Source organism: Oreochromis aureus, linkage group 3 (genome assembly GCF_013358895.1).
Source record: "Oreochromis aureus strain Israel breed Guangdong linkage group 3, ZZ_aureus, whole genome shotgun sequence".
NCBI lineage: Eukaryota > Metazoa > Chordata > Actinopteri > Cichliformes > Cichlidae > Oreochromis > Oreochromis aureus.
The window spans coordinates 108,400,916-108,409,966 of NC_052944.1; the positions used below are offsets into that span (position 1 = coordinate 108,400,916).

A 9,051-nucleotide genomic window follows, 5' to 3' on the forward strand; every position below is an offset into this window, starting at 1 on the left:
ATCTGGTTGTGATGCATGGCTGTGACCAGCAGAGGGCTCACGGCTCACCTCTGTCTATAACTCATGCTCTTATATAACTGAGGCTCTTATGTAAAACACGTGAAACAGTCTCAGCACTGACAGAAAACTCATCCATCCTCTGGGAAGATGCTTGTCTCCATGACAACATCCTCAGGAACACATCACTGCACAGGTGAAACCGGGAGAGCCCCCCCCCAATGAAATACACATAAATAATTTTTTGTTGTTTAATTTCTTGCTTTTTTTTAAATTCGCTGTTTGAACACAAGGACATTTTCAGGCAGGAGAAATCAACCAGTTACAAGCAGGTAACAGTAGATGACATCATACAGCAGGAACCTCTGATTGGTCAGGCCCTTTCTTTAAAGGAAGACAATTGGTGGACAGGAGTACAGGTAAGTGGGGGTGTTTCCCCGACGGAGCTGAGGACACTGACTGTGTGTGTGTGTGTGTGTGTGTGTGTGTGTTTTGTCATGCTCAGCCCCATGGTGGAAACAGAAACACACATACAAACAAATAAATAACAAACAAAAGCAAAAATTAACGACTTCCTACCTCGTTAACTAACCTAACTCACCCAGGTGAGCACTAATTGATTTTCTAAATAAGGAGCCAATCAGCTGCAGCCACACAAAAAGGAAAAGAAGAAACGAGGTGACATCATCACACTAAAGCTGCGGGAATGGAAACTAAAGCTAGCTTCCGATTGGCTGTGAGTTCAGCTGTTTCCGTGGCAACAAACGAGGAGACATTTATCATGGCCGATAAGACAAACCAGTTAGTGAACTGGTTTGTGGTTTCTGGACTGGGAATGATGTAGAATATGTGGTTCATTATCAGAGAATTGAGAACTGACTCCAGACTGGCTGATTGATCAGTCACCTGACTATGAGGTCATTAATTACTGTGATTGGTCATGATTGTTTTTTCTGATGACACAGCTGTGAAATCAAGAAGGTGACATCAGACAGGGAATCAGAGTCGATGTCTGATTGTTTCTGTGTTCACATGTCTCATCTCTGACTTTAGTTAAAGAATGTCAGTGTAAACAAACACGTCGTAAACAAACAAATAAATAAACAATCAATAAAGTGTACATTAAGGGATCAATAATTCTCTCTTTGATTCATGCAGACTGATCCACCATGGAGGTGAACACTGGCCTGTCACCGGCCTCCAGTGGCAGTGACATCAGACTATGTGTGCGTGCTGATTGGTCGGTTTGAGGGTGGGTGTGTCTGAGTTAAAGCTGCACCGAGGGGTCCTATTAGAGAAAGAAACTGTGTGTTTACAACTACCAGGGAAGCCACTGAGAAACAGACACTTTAAACAGTCAGTGAACGCATTGTCATCATGGTCAGTAAATGCATCATGACCCTGGTCAGTGATCATCATCACGATCATCATCATCATCATGGTCACTGAATGCATCATCATCATGGTCAGTAAACGCATCAAGACTTTGGTCAGTGAACACAACATGAAAATATAAAATACAGCTGGTCAGTGTGAGGCTGTGACAGGAAGTGGAAACATCTGGATGAGTGCAGCTTTCGCGTGTTTGTGTGTGTTTCTGTGTGTGTGTCTGTGTCAGTGTGTGTGTCTATTTGTCGTTGATTCGGAGTTTGAAGGAGACGCGTCCGGCGAACTTGTCCCTGTCACTGCCGGCGGCGAGCGTGTTGGAGGTCACTTTACACTCCACGTTGATGTCCGTGTTCAGAGAGGCGTTCAGGAACTTCACGGCCACTAGAGGCTGAGTGTAGTTCACCTGAGACAGTAAACGCATCGCATGTCAGTATTAGCACAGTACTCTGTGTGTACTGAGCATGTACCTTAGTGTGTACTGAGTACTGAGTGAGTACCTGGGCCTTCTTGCCATAGTACGGGTAGTACATGAGGTTGAAGGTCCCATTAGGAGGATAATAAGCCAGAAGTCCGATCTTGTCGCTGTCCTCCCTCTGCACACAAACACACTGATCAATACTTCTGATTGGTCGTCAATAAGCTTCAATAACCTGTAACTGGAGGTTACTAACACGTAACTCTGCTGTGATTCTGTGATGGAGGCACTAAGGGACTCTATCATGATCTACTTCCTGGTCTGCTGGTCTTACCCACTCATTTTCACCCACTCTGTACCTCTGAGGATGGAGACGACACAGGTGAGATGAAGACAGGTTCACAGACAGACAGACAGGTTTAATGAGAGACAGACAGGTTTACAGACCTTTGCTGCACAGGTGACATAAGGAGACTGTCTGTCCTTCCCCGGTAACATCCCGATCACCTGCAGCAGGTAGAAGAACAGCTCGTGAGAATGTCATTGGAGGGTTTGAGGTTAAAAGTCTCTTTTGATTGGCCGCTTCCTGAAACCTACAGACAGGAAGCACTTCCTCCTCTGGCAAAATCATTTTCATTGCAGTAACACTAGAGTGTAACTGGGCTTAACATGGGGGTCAGAGGTCATACCCGGTTCAGTTTGATGAGGATGCAGGGTTGTCCTTTGTCGTAACCATAGAAACGATCCCAAACCCCCGAACACTCCTCCAATATCGTCCGATTGAACTGACAGGAACGTTTGGGATTGTTCCTCACCTGCAGAGAGACAGCCAGGTGCAGGTCAAACAGGTGTAGGTCAGACAGGTGTAGGTGAGATAGTCAACGTGTGGGTCAGACAGGTGTAGGTGAGGCAGACAGGTGTAGGTGAGGTAGGCAGGTGTAGGTGAGGCAGACAGGTGTAGGTGAGGCAGACAGGTGTAGGTCAAACAGACAGGTGTAGGTCAGACAGGCATACCTCTCCGCTGTCCTCTTGGATGAAGTACTCGTCAGGTGTGCATTCATCGTTGGTCTGAACCTGATAGCTGTCATTGTACGCTGCAGACACACAGGTACAGACACAGGTGTGACAGGTAAGTGGGCAGGTAACCTTTCAGTTATATTGATAAATGATTAAAGAGGGGGGGCTCTTACGGGACAAGAAGGAGTTGAGATTGTGGACGAAGCCGTCCCAGCTCTCGGTGTCTGAGGTGGAGAACGTGATCTCCAGCTGGTTTCCCTTTGGGCGAATCATCATCCCTGAAACAGGAAGCAGGTCAGCGCTAACCAATCACAGCTGAGCCTCAGTCTGTTGATAAACCCCACCCTCTCTGTTGTAGGTGTGGTGTCCTCACCTGGAGTGGCCAGCCGGTCCTGCCAGGTGGGCTTGTAGTCGTCGAGCGTGAGCAGCATGATATACATGGTGAAGGCGAACATGCCCGCCAGACACAGGTAGAAGATCAGGTAGAAGAGCAGGATCAGCCCTGTGGAGGGAGGTGATACCATGGTTACTCAGAGCACAGCATGCCCCTCCCCCCATTCCCTCCCCTCCTCTAATGTCATCTTCATAATCCTCTTGTGCTTAGCCCCTCCCCCACCCCTCCATTCATACTGAAGTAGGTCATCGGTGTAAGGGGGAGGGGGAGGTACTGTAATCTGCTCAGCCTCTGTTCCTCTTCATCCATCGTCTGATTCCAGCTGACCTCAGAGGGGCTCTGATGGTCACATGACAATATCTATGGCAGACTCAGAGGCTCGCCGCCATCATCCAACACTAAGATAACAAAGAGGTGAGAGAATCAAACGCTCACTGAGAGCCTTCATTTCCTCATCAGACCAAACGTCCCACACCTGGGAACACTTGCAGGTGACCCTGATGCTATAGTGGCAGAGAGCTGGTGGAGAACAAACAGGTCCTCACTGTCCTGTATGTCCCCCATCACTGATTTCATCACAGTAGATGTCTTTCTGAAAGTGCAGTAGCTGAGTTTAAGGATATAATCTACCCACTGTTGTCATCTTCAACGCCCTGTACAGCTACCTGAACGCTACTCCAACAGAGGTTTTACCTGTTCACTGTGACAGCCAGTGGGCTAGCCTTGCTTTCCTGTCGCCTGTCTCTTTCAGGTATCTAGTTGGTGGAGCTGACCCAGTTTCAGATGCAGCACACCTCAGTAGGCCAGTCCCCAGTGTGTTATAAAGAAACTCTGACTGAACATCCAGGCCTCCTTCTTGGCTCCTTATGCTTCCCTGGGTGATCGAGAACTTGGTTTTATCCTGACATGGAGCATTCAGCCATGGATGTCGCACTACTTAATCTGTTTTTAGGTTTCTTTACTTTGTTCCATTAAAATATCTTATAGCATAGTAAGCCTTTGTGTGGTCTCTCTCTTCCTTTGAGCCAGGTTGTGCAGTTATTTTGGTCTGATAAGCTTTCTAATGTTTCATTAAGAGCTCTGTACTACCTTGTTAGATTGAAGGTAGTGCTGTCCATGTTATATTTGTCTAGATAAATTGGTGACTTGTAGACACAAGGTCAACTATGGTGTTCCACAGGGTTCAGTGCTAGGACCAATTCTGTTTACATTATACATGCTTCTCTTAGGCCAGGGGTCTCAAACTTGCAGCCTCCAGGTCACCTGCAGTCCATGTCATGCCCACTTCCGGCCCACATATTGACGTGAAGAAACATTTTTAAAAATGATTATTCAAAAAATGATTTAATATGGATGCAATATGAGCAGAGTTTTACAGGCATAGCGCTAAAGAATGTAGCCTCATGGGTAGTGTAATCTGTGCTGCAGGGAGAATGAGTGGCACAGTTGACCTGTCACACTGCTTCACATTGCTAGACTGCAATTGTACTTTATATACACTCTATGGTATTCATTTCTGTAATCCTGTATTTTATGTATATAGAATTATTATTTTGTTGGTGCCGTTTACATGTTGTTGTGTTTTACATTGTTGTGCTTCAGAGACACCATCGACCGGAACCAAATTCCTTGTATGTGTTTACACATACACCAATAAATGCGATTCTGAAATATAATAAGAAACCACTGCAGCCAGTGCAGAGTACCATACAAGCCCACTTCTAAGTAAGCTATTAAAACTCGACTGTACGCTGTGTTCACTGCCTCCAAAACAGAAAAGTTAAGTTGGGACAGCCTTTCAACGCCTCTAACTTTCCAACAGTAGATTTTGACTATACTGCTCTACCGCGATAGAGCATGTTGATGGTGTCATCTAACTGCACCTGTTTGGTTGAAAGCATTGCAGCGGCTGCAAGCAACATCATCTGCAAATTATGCCGGGCGACAGTAAAAGCAAAGAGACAAAGCACGTTTCGGAACATGAGGAAAGCCAAAAACGGCGCTTCCTCCACTCCTGTACCATTGATTCATTAATGTTGAATTCTCTCGCAGCTGCTCTATTCCCATGTTGTTGCAGTATATTAATGACTAACTTTCTATTGTGGATGGATTATCTCAGTTGTTCTCCTGACTGGAGTTTGGTCCGTTTATAGCATCCTGCCATGCGATTGCATTTGTCCCTAATCATTGAGAACCCTCTTGCTAACTTTTATTGAGTGGAAAAAGGTTAGCGTTAATCCTCCAGCTTCACTGTGTTATGCTAACATAGCTGTGTCGCTAGCGATCAAAAGCACATCATTATATAGTCAAGTCAAAATTTATTTCTACAGCACATTTAAAAGACTAGTGTACATCAAAGTGCTTCACAATAAAACTGCAATGCGGCCAGAACAAGAAACAAATAGTACAATGATACTTAAAATTGCATTTAGTTGGTGTAGTGCAGACCGAATGAAATTCAGATTGATTTGTTTCAAAAGCTACGTTAAACAAGTGCGGTTTTAAGCGTGATTTGAATGATTGAATTGATTCTGATGTATGGATTTCGACTGGGAAATTATTCCAGAGTCTAGGAGCGGCAATGGCAAAAACACGGTCACCTCTGGTTTTTAAACGAGACCTTGGTTGCATTAGGATCTTAGTGCTCTCTTTGGGTTGTACACATCAAGGAGATCAGTTAGGTAGCTAGGGGCCACGTTAGTTAGAATTTTAAAAGTGAGCAGAAGGATTCTGAAATCAATGCGATATTTGACGGGAAGCCAGTGTAAGTTAGCGAGGACAGGGGTGATGTGCTCATGCCTTCTAGTGTCAATTAAAGGCCACACGCTTGATCTGGTATTGTCATACAGTCTGCACGTGTGCATTACAGATTTTTGATATTGAACTTTGTAATGTGGAATTGAACTGTGAGGGCCTCCTATGCCAAGTGCGCACGATTAATCCTGAGACTATCACCAGCTTCTCTGCGGCCTTTACTAACTCTACTTTATATGATATCTACTGTAATACAGCTGTATCGGTTGATGAACTTGCTAACTCCTTTAGTTCGACATGCTCCTCGATTTCAGACATTGTGGCTCCATTAAGGATTAAACGCTTGAAGTCCAACCATGGCTGAATGAATCCACTCGCGCTCTCTGGCGGGAATGTCGCCGAGCTGAGAGGAGATGGAAAAAAGACAAACATCAGGTGTCCCTGGACATCCTGCATGACTGCCGATCAAAATATCAGAAGACTGTCAAAACTGCAAAAGCTTCATTTCTGTCAGAAATGATTACTAATAACAGTCACATGTGCTGTTTAAAATCTTCTAATCCCTGCTCTGCTACTCAGAGGGATGCCTCCCCAGCTCTCTGTGGAAACTTCTGAAATTGCTTTATAGATAAGATCTCAGTACTAAGGGCGCCATATCTGCCGGCAGTTAACCAAACCCCAGTGTCTGAATGCTCTATGGTTTTTCAACACTTTGAGCCTGTATCTTTTTCGACTTTAAAAGAAATAATTGATCATTTGAGAAGCTGCGATACGCTGCATGACATTCTTCGTTCCCGCATTATTAAGGAAGCTCTGACTACTATTGGACCCTGTATCTTACTTTTAATGAACTCTTCCTTGTCATCAGGCTGCGTTCCAACTGCCTTCAAACACGCAGTTGTGCAACCAGTTATCAAGAAAAGCAACTCTGACCCCAACGCTCTTTCAAATTAAAGGCTGATTTCTAAACTTCCCTTCATGTCTAAAATTTTAGACATGAAGGGAAGTTTTATATACCAGCCAGTCCAACTTCAGTAACCCTACAAACATCACTGCTGTTTAGTTTTCTGTCTTCATTTATGTTGGAAGTGATAGCAGAGCTGTGTGTGTACGTCTTGCAGACGTGTTTCTTCACTATGACCTCTGACCTCTGACAGGAGCTCAGAGAAACACTGTCTCACTGCTGTGAACCGGTACTGTGTGAATAAAGCTGAGGTGACTGGTCCTCACGCTGGGTTCCACCCAGAGCACTACCACCCCTCTGTCCTTCCTACAGACCTTCCACAGAAACTCCATCTTTTCTGTCCAAACACACCTTGTTCCTCTTCAGAACAATCTAGAACCTTCTATAACACTGGTACCCCCTCAAGGACCACCTGAAGATCATTTTAACAAGAACGTCTCCAGCGACCTTCTGAAGTCTCCCAAGCTCCCTCCTGAAGAACCGCGACCTCACTGTGGTCTAACTGCCTGATTCTGGATGTTTTGTCTCCACCCACTATGGTCATGTGACCAGTAGAGTGACTACAACCTCCATCTGAGTCAGTGACATGTTGTAGTGTCCCTTTAAGAGTCCTCAGGAGCACACTAAAGCCAACATATCTGCCCGTGTGTGAGTATGTTTGTGTGTGTGTGTGAGAGAGAGTGTGAGTGTGTCTTAATCTGGATTAAACAGACGAGTTTGATTGGATGGTAATCTGAACACACACACACACACACACAGACACACACACACTAAAGAGTGACCTTCATACAGGACATGGCTGTCAGAGGGCGAGCGAGCATCACTCTCACTCAGAGAGAGAGAGGCAGTGCTGCCAACATCACTGCTTCAGTATTGGTTGTCATGAGAGTCTGCTGATCAGAGCTGATCAGGGTTATTGATCAGCTGTGGTCAGTTATCAGCCTTCACTGTAACAGAATTAGACAGACGTTCCTCCTGATGTTTGATCACATCGATTATCAGTAACTGAAGTCTGTGACTGTATTGATCTCTGAGTCCACCTGTGACACAGCGAGCTGATTGGACCGTGGAACAAATCACCTGAGGATGGAGCTCTGAGCTCACAGACACACCTGGAAACAGCTGTTTCTGACCTCAAACACACCTCTTCAGGTGCAGCTGACTCAGTCTGAGACAAACCAGATTTAAACATGTAAGACAGCCGAGGTGCAGACCAACAGAGCTTTCATCCAATCAGAAACAGCCTGGGATGATCACCTGGATGCATCCAGGTAAGCAGACGCTCAGGCAGTGTAAACAATGAGATTCACAGCACCTCCTCCCCACGTGTGGAAAGACAAAGGGAGGCGAGGTGCAGATTTCTGTGGTGCTATAAACATAAACGGTCTCATCTTAAACAATATCACATATCAGAAAAATAAAGTACTCTGTGTACTCTGTGTGTGATCTCTGCTGTGAGTGAGACCAGGAGCAGACAATAGGAAAAATCTAACAACCCACGTCACCTCTGACAGGCAGGTACACCTGGACAGGTGGGAGCACCCTGCTGACATCAGGAGCTCAGGTGTGTTAGTCCCGTCCTCAGCAGGTGTTCACAGGTAAACCCTCTGCTAACAAAGCTCCAATACTCATTGATTATAATCAACACAACACATCAGTTCAGAGCTAAAACATCATCATGTCTGCCCCGAGGGTCCCACGCAGTTTGGAAAACCACACGCTTTAGTTATCGATTAACCGGCTGCCCTCTGCTCCGATAATCAATAATCAGAGTGTGGCTGATAAACGTACTGTTAGCAGGATCGATCCGTGTGATCACCGAGTCAGTAATCAATAATCAGATGTGCGCCTGCCCAGATACCGCGAACACACGAAACCGATCCGCGGACACGCGCACGGACACCGTGATACTGACCCCAGCTGGCGGCGGTCCGGCCCAGCAGCTCGTGGGTCCTCGGGTTCCAGAAGAATTCCCGCCACTCGCTCGAGCCCTTCCGGTCGTCCTCCTTAGAGCCGGACATGATGGAGCTGACGGAGGTGATGGAGGTGATGAAAGACGAGGTGATGATGGAGGCTCTCCAAGTCCCTGGTGACGAGGATGCGGCTGACGGAGCGCGCGGA

The 9,051-nt window shown here is 45.9% G+C and overlaps 1 protein-coding gene across 2 annotated transcripts; it reads right to left on the reverse strand.

Annotated features, from left to right (window-relative positions):
* Positions 1 to 234: 234 nt before the first annotated feature.
* On the reverse strand, positions 235 to 9,051 carry LOC116329878 (sodium/potassium-transporting ATPase subunit beta-2-like). 2 transcript variants are annotated; one of them, XM_039609219.1, is made up of 9 exons: positions 8,846 to 9,051; positions 3,192 to 3,320; positions 2,992 to 3,096; positions 2,816 to 2,895; positions 2,491 to 2,616; positions 2,249 to 2,308; positions 2,136 to 2,162; positions 1,884 to 1,979; positions 235 to 1,789 (listed from the first exon to the last, which is right to left on the reverse strand). In XM_039609219.1, the coding sequence occupies exons 1-9, from the start codon at positions 8,949 to 8,951 to the stop codon at positions 1,625 to 1,627; spliced, it is 894 nt and encodes a 297-aa protein (XP_039465153.1). In that variant the 5' UTR covers positions 8,952 to 9,051; the 3' UTR covers positions 235 to 1,624. The 2 variants fall into 2 exon arrangements, with proteins under 2 accessions (XP_039465153.1, XP_031607856.1); XM_031751996.2 differs by lacking the exon at positions 2,136 to 2,162.